Source organism: Miniopterus schreibersii, assembly GCF_964146895.1.
Source record: "Miniopterus schreibersii genome assembly, chromosome: 9".
In the NCBI taxonomy this organism is placed as follows: Eukaryota; Metazoa; Chordata; class Mammalia; order Chiroptera; family Miniopteridae; genus Miniopterus; species Miniopterus schreibersii.
In genome coordinates this window covers 76,885,691-76,903,121 of record NC_138118.1, presented here as the reverse complement: position 1 = coordinate 76,903,121, position 17,431 = coordinate 76,885,691, and the positions used below count along the sequence as shown (strand labels likewise).

The 17,431-nt window shown below is 47.3% G+C and overlaps 1 protein-coding gene across 6 annotated transcripts in view; it reads right to left on the bottom strand.

Annotated features, from left to right (window-relative positions):
- Positions 1 to 17,431, bottom strand: part of PLEKHA8 (pleckstrin homology domain containing A8) — a 47,508-nt gene that overhangs the window by 8,667 nt on the left and 21,410 nt on the right. For 2 of the 6 annotated variants that reach the window (XM_081147779.1, XM_081147776.1), the window contains 4 exons: positions 17,300 to 17,430; positions 16,626 to 16,696; positions 8,821 to 8,882; positions 3,326 to 5,491 (listed from right to left, as the gene is read on the bottom strand). In XM_081147779.1, the coding sequence (XP_081003905.1) occupies positions 5,294 to 5,491; positions 8,821 to 8,882; positions 16,626 to 16,696; positions 17,300 to 17,430 (462 nt within the window). In that variant the 3' untranslated portion in view covers positions 3,326 to 5,293. Of the gene's footprint in view, positions 1 to 3,325; positions 5,492 to 8,820; positions 8,883 to 16,625; positions 16,697 to 17,299; position 17,431 lie in introns of those variants that run through there. The other 4 variants (XM_081147774.1, XM_081147778.1, XM_081147777.1 and 1 more) reach the window with 3 other exon arrangements.

Below are 17,431 nucleotides of genomic sequence, written 5' to 3'. Positions count from 1 at the left end.
TGGATCTGAGGCCACAGGCATTCGAGATGAGAATATTGGGCGTGGAATTAAACACTGACTGAAAAAATTAATCCAAGGAAATCTATGTACATTGTAGCCTTTGGCATCTGGTCTAATGTGTTTCTTCTTTATAGAGACCTCGCTTTGTCCAGTCTATTCACCAGATCACATCGACCTTAACACATCTCACCTGACACAGATTGTCCACAGCCAATTTCACATGAGGTAGTTGGGCTGTTTTCTGACATTCTAGTGAAACTGTCATGACACGGGGGACTCATACATCACATGCCATGCGACTGGCTCATCAGCCTTCTGGGAAGCAACAGACATTACTTCTGGATCACTCTTGTCGTCACTGACTCCATCTATACACCTACAAAGGGACCAGCACCTACAGGAGTCTGTGTGGGTGCCATCAGCTTGGCCAGGGGGACCAACCACCCCAGGGTGGTTTCTGCTTATAGAGTACAGGGAGGAAATACTGACTGCGCTTTAAAACGTAATAGGAAGGATGTGCTTAAAACAAGCAGGATCTCTTTCTTGTGTTCCCACATAGCTTAGCTGAAAACATTTGTTCACTCTGAAAGAGAAGTGATTCAGAAGGGTAACCAAAGAATTTTAAAAACGTTTGCATTACTGAGAAGGATCAATGCATGCGTCTGCTGTACTGTCAACAACCGCTGAGTCGTGCCCTGGGGGCCCTGATGCGGCCGGGCAAGGAGAGATCATGTGGGCGGCCTGTGCCCGGGACTATTGACCGCACGGGGGACGCACAGGGACAGTCTGCTGAGCATGATGAGCACGGGACTTTGGAAGGACCCGAACAACCTTGTAACAGGGAAGCAGTCTCAAAAAACCATTAGACAGCTAGTGAATATTTCATGTCATTACTGTGAAACCCCTGAGTCAGCAACTGCAGGTTACAAAGGGACATTGAGCGGCAGGACATACTTCTAAATAAAGGACTCTGCACACACTGCACAGGACACGGGTTTGCTGTACACACTGACGTCTGTGTACAGACTGTACCAGATCAAAGGGCAACTGATGTCAGGCCCCCGAAGACCAAACACATTAGCTCAGCTAAGGGAACAATGGCTTAAAATAGGCTTGACTTATAAATTCAAAATCTAGAAGTATAAAAAAAGTGGATAGTTCATCTTAAAAAGAAATGAAACATGAGGGCAGGAAGCTGAAGAATTATAAAACCCATGACTACAATTGGAAGTGACTGATCTAATCAGTGGTTCAGAAATGCACCATGTGTAAACAACTTCTTGTAGGACCTGGTAGTTTAGTAGAAAAGAAACACAGTTTTCGTTCAGAAAGTTTCCCGAGTGTCTCACATCACCCTCTACTGCTCATGACCCGACGCGCTCCCCAGCCTCACACGATGTATGTAATTTTCACAATCAGATGAAGTTTCCTTAGTAAGATGCCCCTGACTTCAGCTCTTTTACTGATTTCAAACTGAATGAAATACTTTACCTATTGGTCCCCGCCACATAGTTTTTAAATTAAAAACACTTTTCTGAAAATATAAAGGTGAAAGCATGAACTTTTGGGATATACACGTGTACACGATTAGTAATTAAAAAGGAGGAGCCTGCGGACTTTTGGAGCAGCGCTCTAATACTAGGCCGCCGTTCCTGGAGGCCACGTGTCCTGGCGGCCACCCGCTCCACAGCGACAGAGGAAGAGAGATTCTTTCAGCAGCTCCTGCAGTGGGGGAGGGCGCGGGGTCCCCACCCACTAGTACTCACCCTGGGCAAGGTGTGCCCAGAGGTGCTGCTAATGGGGCAGAGCAGCTACAGGGGGACCGAAGTGATGCTGAGGGGGCACTGCGGGCAGCAGCGAGACACAGAGAGGAGAGGGGCGGCGAGGCTGGGCCATGGAGCTCAGCTGTCCCCGCCGTGAACAGGGCACTGGGGAAGCTGTGTTCAGAACGGCCGTGAATAACGGCAGCCTGCATCAAGCCAGTGCCTACACAACCTGATGAACGCAGCCTTTCCGAGTCCACGCCCAGGGGCTCCACTTCCAGAACTGCCTGCAGAGCTGATGAGAAAACTGTCTGCACCTCAGTCAGTCACGAGTGGGTTCCACCCGCAAAGGTTATCCCTCCAACTTAACATTTTCCACCAGGATTAGCTGTAAGAAGTCAAATGTGCTTTCAAAGGACAGAACAGTTGCCGACACTGAATGGGTTCTGTTTAGTTCCAGGGGTGGGGAGCCTTTTTCTGTCAAGGGCCATCTGGATATTTATAACATCATTCCAGGGCCATACAAAATTATCAACTTAAAAATTAGCCTGCTATATTTGGTCAAATATTTAATTAACTCACCAAACAGGTCAGACCAAATGATTTCGTTGGCCTTATACGGCCCTCAGGCCGGATGTTCCCCACCCCCGAGGTAGACTCATGCACCGACCCCTCCTGAGTCAAGCCTGGCTTCTACCTGTGGGGCAGGTGCGGCCAGAAGCAGTGGTGCTGGAAATACCCTGGGAGGGCTCAGCCTAACGTTCCCTGATACCTGGGAAACACGTTATCTCCTCCAGCTTCTCTCTGAAGGTTCCCTGAAAAGGGATCTGAAGTGTTTCAGCAGTGAGAGCAAGAGGACTGCTCTGTGAACAAACACACCGGCCTTTCCTCCTCCTCTCCTGCTGGCAGGGTGCGGGGAAGCTCAGATGCCTGGAATCTTGCCGGATTATGGGAGAAAGCCTTAATTATCTTCTCTTTGTCCCCTTCTGAGACAGTGACTGGGAAGCAGCACAAATTAGGACTCGGGCTAAAATGCAGCAGATGCTGTGGATCCAGGAGGAAGCTCTGCCCGGGCCAAGCTGCAGTCGAGGTGAACTTACCGCCTAGTACTGGGCTCAATTCCTAGTTATTTTTACTGAAGGGCTCTCAGAGCTTTACACACCGTGGGCATACTCAATATGCTCCAGCGAGGAAAATACCTTCCAAAAACATCGCCCTTTCTATAGGGCTGGGGAAGGGTGGGCAGGAAACGTAACTTACTCCAGTTATTCTACCAGGTTCCCATGACCCCAGATAAGACTCAATTGTTCCTCCCAGGAAACTGAGTCATGTGTACCAGCAGTTCCCGTACCAACATCAAAGGGCCGTGGCGGGCAGCTTTCTGTGTGTACTCAGCTTCTCGGGCAGCCCTGAGGTACGTTCCCTGTGCCCACTCCCTCTCCACACGAGTTCGCCTGTGGTGACAGGGAGCACCAGCAGGTGATCAGGAGGGTCACGGTTCCCAGCACTTAGTCTCCTGGTCGCTTCCCCTCCAATGGCACAAAGCCTACAGAGTCTTCATTCAAGGTACTGGCAAAGATTGGCTGGTTTTTATTTCCCTTTTAGGAGGCTATGTTAGGGGCAGGATCCCCCAGTCCCGCCATCATTTCCACACTAGCAGGAGAGGGACATCCACACTGATTGCTGGGCGGGGGGGACAACACACACGCACCTTGGCAGGTGCCAAGAGGAAGTGCTGAAATACAAAACAACCAGCGTCGTTTCAGCACCGTTTTCTCTCCAGCCTTAAAACATCTGATGTTGCTGTTCTAGGTTTAAGCCTTTTCCAGAAGTCCTTATGTGAGCAGAGCGCCTGCTTCATTAACCTGAGCTAAATAAATGCCCACTTGTTTAAAAGACACACAGAAGACAAAATCAACGCCCCTCCCTACATGAGCCTCTCTGTCCGAGGAGGGGGTTCCCTTTGCCCTCGGAACAGCATCTTCTAGGGCTGCTCAGGCAGCATTCACCTGCGCTCCTCAAAGGAACTCCCCTCTCCCCCGGGGAGCCACCTCATGGAGGAGATGGCCTTCCAGCCACTCCAAGGAAGGGGCCTCTGACAGGGAAGGCACCATGGCTTCTCTCCCATGCACTCCTGGCAGTGTGGCCCCGAGACCAGGGCAAGTCCCACTGTCACTCTTTCAGGGCAATGTCCACACCAGGTTGTTTATGAAAGGCTGAAATCCCACCTTTAACCTTGACATGGTCCCTAATCTTTTAGGATTGCTAAGCAGCTGCTAATTGGTGGTTAAACCATGACTGATCAGAGAGCACACTGAGACCCCAGGTCCCTGCCTGCAACATACTGGCTGGGCCCGGTGCTGGCTCAATCAGGAAAGCTGCTGAGTAAACATGGCTAGCGTCTCACTCTCCCTTTAACTGTTTCATTTCTATAATAGCCTCTTCCTCTTTAGAAAAAAGAACACATCATTTAGTTCATGCAGAAGACTGAAAATTCTGTAAACTAGGATTTAATGTCACGATTCTTCAATTCTGTGTGCACAAGAATCATTTGAATAGTGTATTCAAATGCAGATTCCTGAGTCCCACCCACGGGATCTGGTTCTCCAGGCGGGTAAGGCCCGGGAACTTGCTGTATTGAACAGCACTCATGTGACTTTGATGCAGAGGTGGTCAGATCACACCTGGACATCACCTGGTTCCTCTATTTAAACCTTGCTTTTGAAATTGGGTAATAATCCCTGGATGTCACGGTGTTGCTACAATGTCCAAGTTGAGATAACGTCTGGGAAAGCATGGGAACAAGAGTGGGCACTAGAGTCATCTCGGGTGACCTGTCCCCCTCTCACACTGCCCTCAGCTCAGGGCACCACTTGGCTCTTTAGAGCCATGGTCTCCCCATGTGTACCCCAGGATGGCACTCCTTGTGGATGTCTTCACCTCCCACAGTGACATGGTCCCGCCCATGCTCTGCACCCTGGACTGCACAGCCCCTTCTCGCTCATGGAGCCACGGAGAGAAGAGTCTCTGAAGAATGTCTGGGGAGAGCCGACTGTCACTTCAACAGCTTTAACAGGGGGCTTAGCTCCCTCCAAACGTTTAGTCCAATTCTAGGTTGACTGAAACACTGCCTGTGAGTTACAGTCCTTGATACAGAACTTGCTCATTTTCAGCTTGGCTTTGGGTGGCCCATTAAAACTCAAAGCTAAAAACAAAACGAAGCAATGCCAACAAATTCACGTGTCAAATCTGCTCTTGTAACTCGCCGTTCAAGTCTCTGTTAACAGCTACGATTTGGTTTCCAGGAGGCCCTTTGAACTGAAATATATAGCACCTTGATTTTTAAACACACAAAACATATACGCATTTAAAAATGATATACAAAAGCACTAGGTGTTGCCTCCTCCTCAACATTTCCCCAGGCTGGGGGTGGAGAGGGTCGAAGCTGCTGCTGGAAATTAAGTGGGGCAACGGAAGGCTTCGCTGAGCTTTCTTCCCTGCAAGCGGCAGGCGGCAATGTCCCGCAGGCGTCACACCACCTCGTCGCTCTCCAGCCCGTGGACCTCGTACAGCGTGTCCAGGATGGCCAGCTGCTTTTCCATGGCAGGGAGGTAGAGGCTCAGGTCCCTCTGCATCCCAGCGCTGAAAGCTGCTTTCTGGTGGTCGCCCTCCTTTATAGTTAACGCGGCCACGAAATCTTCATAGGACGGAGCTGCCCTCAAAGCTAACTGCAAGAGAGCTGCCGTGAGAACGGGCACTGCGTCTCGCCCTGCACTCTTCACCCGACGCACGGCAGGCACACACACACACCCCCCTGAGGAGCACAAAAAGTAAAAAACAGAAATACAGCCCTGGCCAGTTTGCCTGGGTGGTTAGAGCATCGGCCTGAGCACCCAAGGGTCACGGGTTTGATTCCGGCCCCGGTCAGGGGCTTGTGCAGGAGGCAACCAATCGATGTCTCTCTCTCACATTCACTTTCACTTTCTCTCCTCTCTCTCTCTCTCTCTCTCTCTCTCTCTCTCTCTCTCCTCCCTTTTATTCTCTCTAAAAAATGAATAAAAAATCAATGTTAAAAATATCCTCCAGTGAGGATTAATAAACAAATAAAAAAGGTGAAAAATAGAAATATACACTTTGAATTCGTGGACTCTGAAAGTTTTTCCAAGCGCCAAATCAAGTAATTTTAAGGCTAGAAGTAGCACATATGCATGCACTTGGCCCATCCTGAGGATGAATAATGCCTTCAAGTCAGGCAGTGCCCAGGGAAGTTTAAGAAAAGCTCCCTTCTCATGCACAGAGTGATGCAGGGTTCCCCTTGGACCCTCAGAGTCTACCTGTATGCATGTTGCTGCCAGAGGCTTTGCTCCCACCTGGCTGGTCTTCCAGGGACCTCCCTCTCCTATCTGGGTCTCATCTTCACACATACGTTTCTCTGTGTATCTCCTATTTCCCCCAAGTAGACAGTATTTCCTTCGCACTCTTGGTTGAATATTTTCCATTTGCTTGAGCACTGATGCTTTAATGCACTTTATCCCAGTTCATCTTCCTAGGAACCCTGTACAGTTTATGTCCCTATTTTACAGATGAACGTCACATAGCTAATGAGAGCCTAGCCAGGACCTGAGCCTAGGATCGTCTCTGTGCTTTGTCAACCGCACATCACACCACACTGCTCCCCTGATGGAAGATTCCCCGGCTACTTACAGCTACCCTCGCTCTGCAGACCACCTGCTCCCAGAGTGGGCTGGCTCTGCTGAGACCTCTAGGGACTTTTTAGAATCTTGAAAAGATTCTTTCTACAGTTTCTTTCTTGAGCATCCTTACACTTGGAATTTGAAAGTCTTTGAGAATGAACCCTCACCCTTTCTGCAGATGGAGCGACTGGCATTTACCACTCAATGGTTTCAGCACAGGCCGAGGGGAGGAAGACCTGGTCCTTCACATATTTGCTTGAGGAATTTCAGCAAACAAACACTATGTACGAATGTTTAAGTGAAATAAAAAATTTAAAAACTTTTCCCAAAGTGGGGCCCAGGGAATTTCTCAAAGGCTCCTAGAAGACAGTGATACAGCCAAGTCTATTTGGGAACCAATGACAGAACTCAACCAAAGAGGAAACCAAAAAGGTCAAGAACAATGGTGAGTGGCCACGTTGGAGGCAGAGCCCCAACCGGGCATTAGTTCTATAGATTATAATTGTTTGAAGATAAAAGCTCACTCTTTGGCTGATATATGAATCAAATTCGTTGAGTGTAAAAGATGTTTCCTGAGCAACTGAGATCAGTTAAATGAATTTGCCCCTGCTAATTAACCAGCACGTTAGGGAACCCAATAAACTTTCCAAAGTAGGAAAGACTTGGAGAGAAGGGCCAATCTAGCTCCTCTACTGATAAGACTGTTGCCAAATGCTCAACATAATCTATTTTCTTAAAAACCAGTAACTTTAAAAATTATTGGTAACAATGTCAAGAGCCTTCACAATGTTCTTGCTCTGTCACTTTGGGTGTATGACCTCCCTCCTTGTGTCTCAGGCTTCTTTGTCTACAAGCAGGGAAAATAAGAGAACTGCTCAGAGTTATGAAGTTAATACCTTCACATATATAGAGAACTTAAAACAATGTCTAGTACATGGTCAGTGCTCCAAATTCTAGGTTGTGGTTGTAGTTATTGGCATTAGACATAGCAATTCTAATTCTAGGAACCTATTGTGAGAAAATAAGAGGTTTTTAAAGTAAAAAATGCATATGAACAGATGCTGTTTTATCTGTAGCAACAAACTTAAAAGCAGCTTAAATTTCCAACACAGAGGACTGGACAAATAAACTACGGTACCTCCATAGTAGGGAAATATTGTGCAAGCACAGTGGGTCTGGGTTTAGACCTGGGCTCTGCATAGCCTCATTTTGGGGCCCTGGGACTGGAATTAATGGTTCTGAATTTATAAAATAGTGGGAGTTAATCCTGAGGATTACCAAAGGGAACAGACAAGGAAGTACCTGGCACAATGCCTAGCACACGACAGGTGTCCCAGAGCTGCACGGCAGCTACTATTGTAACATGACTGAAGGTAAGTGCGGGCAGTTTGTAGCCGCAACTGGTCTGGCTCCTATTATCTCCATGCTTTCAAGTACGCTTTCATTTTCACTAAAATTTGATTTCTCCCACTGTAAATTCTTCCCACTTCCTCTACCTGACTCCTAATAAATTATAACCTAGCACACACAGTTTGTACCTCGGGCAAATGATGTGTCCCATCCTTTCAATTAGTAAAAACAACACCGGATTTTCCAAAGCACACTCATATGCCACAACGTTTCCTAGTGTCCCCCCACGAGACATGGCCTTTTCGGGGCTGCATGTGACTGAGACTGCCGTCTCCTGGGCGGAGAATCAGAGTACACGTTCCTGCTGCTGTCAAGGGGCCAGCTAGTCCTGCTACTTCACACACCAGGCTCAGTGATCTGTCCAGGGGACCGGGAGGCCCAGGTGTGTGTTCCTCCTGGGTCAACATGCTGGGAAGGAAGGAGTGGTGCATAACAGGAGCCAAAATACATGAATACAAGCACCTCCACGACGAAAGTACCTGGGTAAGGAGAGAATCCTAGCCCAGGCTGCTGGCACACCCAGTTCAGATAACAGTCAGTGAAATTCATTAAGAAAAAAATCAAAATCTGAGCATGAACAAAACTGAGGACAACGGGCAGCAGAGGGAGCGATGAGGCCGAGGGCATCCCCGGTTCCTTCCCCTCGGTGCTGAGGCCTGGGCACTGCCTGCCCCCCTCTGCGTGGACACTTTACCATCTCAGAGAGGCCACCGCCTCGGAGGCAAATCCCACAGGGACTGGAGCTGGATGGGTAATGCACGCTCCCCAACAGTCTTTCCTGTTCTAGACACTCTGTCACCCACATTCCCACACAGCTAAGACTACAGACTTCCTTCAAGTGAGTGACACTCTGTGCTTATTCCGGAAGACAAAGCAAACGCAGACACCATGCGCCCGAAACCACCCCACCCTGCTGCGACCGTCGGAACGCCAGGAGGCAGGAGGCTACTTACGGCGAAAACCCCGCGAACGACCCAGCCGTGGTGCTGCCGCAGCGTCTTCCCGTAGGCGGTGTCTAGGAAGCAAGGGGAGCGCCATGAGGACAGTCTCGCCAGAGCGGACGTGCTCTGAGCATCGCGTCCTTTCCGAGGTACGCGGTTCCTACTGGTCTTAGGAACTGACGAGCAAAGGCTAATTATAAGGTTATGTAGCCCAAAAGACGTGAGTAGGAATAAAGGCTGACACAGAAAAAGAGAAAAATATTTAAAGAAAAACAGGTATTGCCACTCTTATCCTGTGTTAATATAGCAGAACTCTGCTTACTATCATGGGGGGGGGTTAATACACATGAGAAAATAAAGAGGGAGGAAAGGATACTGGAAAGTCATTATAGATACACTATAAAATACACCGTGAAAATATTAAAATGCGGTTCTTTGAAGTGTTGTGCAACCCTGGGCCAGGCCCTCAGCTGCCCTCTCACCACCTGTCTCCCCCTTTGTAAGACAACCTCTAAGGTTCTGTTCAATTGGAACATTTAAGTCTGGGATGTCAAATGTCTGGCCCAGATGCCCTATGACCCTGGGTACACAGCATTAGACCCCAAAACCTTTAAAACTAAAGTCACTGAGCTAGTTATAAAGTAAATGGGGGAGCCCATCGATAAAAGTCATTCATATTCTAGACTTTAAAGATTAAAACCTATTATTTTTGTGCCAGTGTTTTACAGTGAGATTTAAAAACTGGTATATAGTAATTTTAATTACAAAAAAATAATCTCAAGCACAAGGTGACTGGAGTTTATGCCGGGGATGTGTTCCTGACACTTTAAATAATTCAATACATGCAAACGTCAATGCTGATTTTTCCACAGGAATAAATGCATCCTCAGGAGGCACAGGGCTCTCTCACCACAGTGCATTTTTATTTCAATGCTCCATTTTATTTTCTAGGCGCTGTCTCCTGCAGTTTACAGAGCGCTTATTCCTGAATTACTACGAGTATCCCGGGGGTGGGGGGTGGGGTTTGACCTTCACCTTGTTTAGCTCATCTAAATTCTATTCCAAACTGCATTTTCATGTGCTGGTTTCAGCACTAGCACAAGAACCACCACCGTTTAATGACTGCTTAGGTTTATCGTAGGATATAAAAATATTTTAAATTATCACAAGGGTGGGGAGCGGCTCACTGGGGCAGGACCTTTTGAATTTTGAGGACCTTTAGGTGCCATGTAAAGGATTCTGAACTTCCCACCTGAGGCACAGGGACAGTTTATAAAAACAGAGCTTCCTGATTTTTCTCATTTCACAAGGAATGCATACTCACTGTTAAAAATATGAAAAACTCAAAAACGAGGGAACTAAAGAAACCTGAATAATTGTGCCTCACAGAGGTCACCACAGTGGGGTATGTGTGTGTATTCTCTGTCTTTTTTCCTACACAGAGAGTTTATTTTCTTTGGCTAACAGTCATGATCGATTTGATCTGGAACTGTGGTTGGGGAGTAACAAGGTGAGACTCGGCAAATGCAGCCCCCCGGCCTGAGCATTCAGCTCCAAAGCCCCCCTGGCCAGACAAAATGCCTGTTTACAAGGGCTCTGGATCCAGTGTTACGCCAGCCTCAGAGATGTTGTATCTTCCTACACTTTGCCATTTAATCAACCATTCAAAAAAGCCTGAAACCTTTCTCCGTGCACCCCTTCTAGAGGGCAGCCGGAAAACAAGGGTGCTGGGAGTCCAAACAGCGCGGCAGGCAGCCTGGTCTAGGGAAGAGGGGGTGCTTGTGGGGCAGCACGACCCGTGGCCTCCCTCCTGGCCCTGCCAGGGGGCAGCTGTTCCTTACAGTGTCTGCACCCTGCTAGAGAGGAGGCCACCCGGCAAAGTGTGGACCGGTGGTCTAATGGGTGAAGGCGGTGACAGAGAGTTTGGGCCGGGTCCTGACTCAGGCTATAACTCAAAATCACCAAATGAAATTAAACTCGTTAAAAAAAAAAAAAGATTTGCCGAAAGTCCTTAGCTGACTTGCAGGGCTGCAAGTACCCCTGCCACGTGAGGCTGCGTTAAAACACGATGAAGCCTAAGCCTGACCTATTTCAGTTACCCAGAGATTACATAGTGAAATACATTAATCGGCACTGTAATACCCATTCATCATCATAATTTGTGCTCTGCAATCTGGAAGGATTTCTGGCTTCTGAAAGACATAAATGATGCCCTTCTCCCAGCTCCTTGAGACGTGTCACTTCCTCAGAGCCCGAGTTGAGATTTCGGAGCAGGAAGCCTGGACAGTTCATCGCCTGCTCAATTCTCTTCCTTTACAATTGAAGAAACAGAAAACCCAGAGAGACCGTGACTCGCCCAAGGTCACAAAGCTAAAAGCAATGAGAACTTGGGGCACTCCTGACACATTAAACCATTTTGCCAAAAGCTAATGTCTATCGTTCGTGAAACAAAATGAAGAAAATGAAAAATGCGTTGTTTCCAGCCATTTCCTGAAAGAAGTTGGACCTTAGTCTGTTTATGGAAATAATACAAGTGTGATTTCTTTACCGGTAATTCAGAAACTCACTATGAGGTATTCAGAGACCATCACTAAACCTACCACAGTATCTGAGCGAGAATGACCTTCCCATGACGGTTGGCAGACAACCATTCTAGCCAGAAACGGAATCGGTGAGAGTTTCTCTGGCATAGATCTATAACTGGTAAGAATCTGTGAAGTTCCTCTGGGTTGTAGTGAGACAGAGAAGAAACGCAATCTAAGTTTTAAGAGAGAGCTTAGGAGTAGATAAGCGAAGCCAGGAAAGGTAGAGCCAGTCCTTTGCTGAGCTCAGGAAACAACCACCACCACCAGCCCTGCGGACGGGCTAACCTAGGAGGTCCTTCAGTAAGAACCGGGAACCAGGGAAGGCCTGCCAGTAAGTGAGCAGTGGGCAAATACGAAAAACACCAAGAGAGAGAGGACTGTGTATAGTGTGACACCATGTGTATGAGTTTAAAACATGTGATACATACTAGGTACTGCTTATGGACACACAAATACACAGAAGTATACAAACATGCATTGTGTAATGACAAACAGCAAATCTGGATGAAGACCTCTGGAAAATGAGAGTAGTCTGGGGGCACAGGGGTGGTACACGGGCAGTGTATTGAACTATTTTATATACTTGGTCAAGTGGTAGATATTTGTTAAATGTCTGAAATAAAAATTTAAAAAAACCCTCAGATACTAGGAAAATACCCCCTGAATTCTTTATAGAGACTAAGCTTCAGGCAAAACAAATTGTCTAGAGAAACGCCAACTCAACAGGCAGCGGACAGAGGTGAGATCCTTTGGTAACTCCAGGCAGTCTAGACGGGAACTTGCACGGAGGCCGATTCTGCCAGGAGAGGCACGTGCTGCGCAGTTTTGGAGCGCGCACGACTTGACTCTCGCTCCATAGTATTTTCAGAACAATTAGCCGAGTTATAATTTGACACTAAACATCTGACTAAGAGTTCGGACTTTCTCACACAGCTCTCCCTTCCTAAGACAGCCTTTCATATTTAATGCATAACCAAGCATCCTGGAGACGTTGGTGGGTTAATGTTTACCTGACATTTGTGGAATCACTCTGAGGGGAGCGCTGCGGCATGTGCCGTCCCGCTGGGGGACCAGCGCAGAGCGCGTAACATTTAGTACAATGGGGCATGAAATGCCAGAGCGGCTTCTCTTCCCTCTGCTTATAGGGATGCTTTCCAAAAGCTCTTTGATATAGTGTCCGCGAAGGGAGGGGCTCAGCTAGAGGCTGGACCATTAAACATATCCGCCTGTGCACCCAACTCTTTTCTTAGAACGACCTCTAGAGAATGTCAAGGGGCACTAGGGGTTCAAGGCAGCTCTTGGCATAAGACCACCCAAAATGGTTCACTCTAATCATCATTATGGGGAATCTAAGCAATGGTTCAAATGGTTCGAAAGGGGGCAAGATAAAGCCCAAGGCCTCCTTCCAAATGCTGGTAACTCATTCTGGGTCACAGCACTGCAGCCAGACAACGACTATCCACACATTTCTCAGGGAGTTAACAGATGCCATGGCTTCCTTTTAAGTCATTTAGGCCTTTTACATATCAGCTCCCATTTTTCGAGGCCACTAAGATACACAAGTTTTATGACTGTTTACCTCCAAACCTTTCTTAAGCAGTGTTTTCAAATTTGGGAATGCCATCCAAGGTTTATCTTCAATTTATCCCTAACTGTCTTGCTGTTCCTGTTAGGAAACATTTTCAGTTATTGGGGAACTAGCTAATTATCCTGAAAGGAAGGCAAAATTAACTCATGCTGAGGATAACTAAGTGAGCTTTGACATCCTAGCTCTAGATGAGTGCTAGTCTCAAACCTTAGCACGGACCAGAATCATCTCAATGGCTTAACACAGAGATTGCTGGGCTCTGCTAGACTTGGAGTCAGCAGGTGTTGAGTGGGGCCTGGTAGCCTGCATTTCTAGTAAGTTTCCAGGTGATAAAAATGCTGCTGTCCTTGGACCACTTTGAGAACCACTGGTCTAGATCTGAGACCCCAGGGAAGGTACTTACCCTCTCCATACCTCAGTTTACCTGCAGCAGAAGGGAAGTATTTGGAAGGGTAGATGAAATGTTTATCAGGAACCTGCTGTCACACCCATAGTGCGTGCTCTATGAGTGGCAGCTGTTAGCACAATAACTCAAGTTCCAGTTTAGAATTTAAAACATACAAGCTAAGTTGCCTATGTATGGCATAGAAACTGGCATACACTTGTTTTACTCATATACCCGAACTCCCTCATTTCAGACAAGACATCAGTGCCACTTATGAAGGCTGTGATTTCAAAATGAGAAAAGAGAAGCTGTTAACCCAGCAGAAATATGCACCGAGGTGACTATGGGCTCTAAATAATTACCGTGCCAAAATTTTTCGTAAAATTCTGTCTGCACAGAGCTGCCGTGTCAGACAGGGGGAGGGGGTTAGGGAAACCTCTGTCCACACTGGACAGCAGCAGGAAACTAGGGATCCCTATGAGGAAGAAGTTATTTAAATCTGAAAACCTCTGAAATAATCCTGAACATCAGATGCAAATGTTAAATTCACTACCCCCTTTTCCTTCCACAGAAAACAGCGCTGAAGGGAAGGAGAGGAAGGAAAGGCAAGGCTGCGATTGGCTGTGATTATTTCAGTTTTGAAGCAGCAGTTGCCCTTCAAGCCTCCTCTCCAGTTTGAGTCAGCATTTCCTGGCCCACTTTCCTAAAAGGCAGGGGAGGGAAAGGGGCAGACTCGGGTGGAGGCAGGACAGAAAGGGCATACCCTCCACTTCCTCTCCACCTCCAGGGCCAAGCTCGCCTTCCCACTTGGGGTGTCCTGTAGGCAGCGGGATGCTCTTCCACCCAGCTCCAGCAGGGGGTGAGTGCGATCAGCAGCCCCTTTTACCCTCACACAGCCACACAGCGCAAACGCTTCAGGTGACAGGCCCCTGCTGCACCTCCCGCATCCTGCAGGTGGAGGAGTCCTCCTCCTGGTGTGAAAGCTCCGTGTTAAGCAGTTACTCTGAAGAGAAATTTCGGGCTTAGCATCTGAGCTTTGTAAACTTTCTATTTCTGTTTTGGGACAAATAAACCCCATTTTCTGGCAGGTTATCAACTTCATAGGTCATGAGGAGGAAAATATAAATGACAATTGAAGCCAATCTCTATTAAGTGCTTATTATGTACCACTTTTCTAATCTTTTCACATGCATGAGCCTATTTAATCTTTACAACAGCTTTGTTAGAGAAATTATATCACCATCCCCATTTTACAGATGAAGAAACTGAGAGACAGAAAGTTTAAGTAAATTAGTCACCATAGTTAGCTAGTTATTAATAAAGAAAAGAGAGTAAAGGGAAGTCAGACATTGTTGAGCATGTTCAGCTGGGAAGCAGAGGCCTGTTTGCCCACCCAGGAGCACGTGACCATTCCGGTCTAGTGGCCACCAGGGCCCACAGCAGACTGCGCAGGCTCTGGAGGACTATGAAGCAGAAACTCTGGGCACTGGCTTTGCCTTGCTGAAGACAAGGTTGTACTTTTCCCATGGCGGGACAGATGGAGATGAGACACTGGGAAGCCAGGAGAACTCTTCTGATATTACATCATCATAAATAAACTGTGTCACTATACCACAATCTCCTGTGCATGGGTCCTTAGAATTCTTTCCTCGTGATCCTGCGGCAGAGCCTGATACCAAGTGACAACAAACTAAGTGCACAATGCTATTAAATGGTGGGTTCCAGAGAGCCCATGATCTTAACCACTCCACTAGTCATAAAGTTCCACGGATACTGGGTAGGGGGTGTGAACAGTTATGGTGAATATACTTTTAGTAATGAAATCAGGACACACAGGGGAGAACATAGCAGACTGTCCTGGAAATTCAAGGATGTATGAGAAACCCAAAAATGCAGGTAGCCCTGGGATGGTGGAGACTTCCTGGTAAGGAAATGAGGACCTTGGAGGCAGGGGCCCCAAAGTGACCCTGATTCAAACTCTTTGTGGTCTTAGCATGTATGTTAATCTTTCAGAATTCTGGGTATTGAATCTGTAAAAATGGATTGATTTGAGGATTAAGTTGTCTAAATGCTTCATAAAGTGTTACACAAATATCAGCTTTTACTGTTTCACGGCACACGGGCAAGTTTCTAGACAGAAAGGCCTGGGAAAATGATGTAGGAGCAGAATCCCTCAGGCCTCATGGTCCAGAGGAAGGACCAAAAGGAGGTAAACTCACCTGGAGATCAACAAAATGCTGCAATGAACACTGGTTCCCCCTCCCCCTGCCCAACAGAAGCAGCTAATTCATTCATTTCACTACTTCTAATCATGGCTACTTAAAGCTTGACCATGTGCTTTTCTACATCATAACAACATAGGGCTTCAAAGTAATATGGAATTTCACTCCCCACACCCCCTGCCTCAGGGCCCATGCTGGAAGAATTTGCTATAAGACAAGAATGACAGTTCAGCCACTCTGTTAGGAGCACTATGAGGATGCTTCCAAGTCTTTGATATTGTTCAAAACTGACACATGGACCCATCCATCTATCCACCCACCTACCTGTCTAGTGTTTATTAAGCACCCATTCAGTGTCTATTAGTAAAAAATAATGACGAACCCTTCCTCTCACTCCCGAGCAAATTCCCAGGGTTCCCCATCCCCTCCCTTTCATGGTCTCCAAAATCACCTTCTCTTTGGATATTGATTTTAGAGGACTGTACTGCATTTGAAGATTAATTTAGGAAGAACAGATTTCCTGGAAATACTAGGTTTTCCTATTAAGATGAAGAGATGGCTCTCCATTCATTTAGCTCTTCTTCTTCTTCTTTTTTTTTTAAATATATCTTTATTGATTTCAGAGAGAGGAAAGGAGAGGGAGAGAGAGATAGAAACATCAGTGATAAGAGAGTCATTGATCGGCTACCTCCTGCACGGCCCCAACCAGGGATCGAGCCCGCAACCCGGGCATGTGCCCTGACCAGGAATCAAACCCCGATCGCCTGGATCCTAGGTCGACGCTCAACCGCTGAGCCATGCCCGGCCGGACCATTTAGCTCTTCTTTAAGAGATGATTTTTAATAAGTTAGATATAGATTACCAGGTCGCTATCGCACAGGTTCTTTTTAAACCAAGTATATAAGAAATAATTAATAATGATGGACAAGAAAGAAAATCAAGTACTGAAGAGCAGAAGTCTCCCCTCAGCCTGTCTCCCCCCCAGGAGTCCGGCCCCGCGTCCTGCCCGATGGACCCACGAGGCGCAGGGCACTTACTCAGGGCTGCCTGCATGTCCTTCTCCCCATTTTTCACTTCTGTTAAAAATCCTTTCAAAAATTTGAGGCCTCTAAAACAGAAGAGAGGAAGAAATCTTAGTTTCCAACTGCACGTACGTTCAGTGGGCAGACAGAACTAGCAGGGCTCAGCCCCCTTGCCCCCCCTGCAGTTGGTGGCTGTCGTGGCCGTCCTTCCTGAGCCTGTCCCCGCCTGCTCCCTCTGGCCTGCCCGGCCCTTCTCAGCTCATGCAGTTGAACAGTGGTTTTCAAAACATGGTCCCAGGGCCAGCAGCTTCAGTATCACCCAGGGACTTGCTAAAAAGGAAACTTCTGGGGCCCACTCCAGACTTCTGGTGTCAGAAACTCTGAGTTTGGGGTGGAGCAAATATGTTTTTAAAAAGCCCTCTAGGTGACTGATGTCCCTGAAGTTCGTGACCCACTGACTTAAAGCAAAACCAGTCGACTTTACCATGCTTTAATCTTATGTATACTATTAACGATGCTTATCAGCATCAAGAGGAAGGCAAACAACAACAGAAAAGGTGGTGTTCTATTCAATGGACCTTCTAGAAAAGGCTCTGCAAGCAGGCGAGGTCCTTCACTCGGAAGCAGTCTCCTTTCCACAGCAACTGTTTAGCTGAAGTGGAACTGTGGCCCCACCCCAGCAGCCTCACCTCTTCAGCCACAGGAGGGCTTCCGTAGCCGAGTTCCTAACCTGGGCTACGTCGGCCTCCACTTCATGCAGCACTATCTTCTGGAGGGTGGTAAACTCTTCCTTGTTGGTTATATACTTCTGATTCACTTTC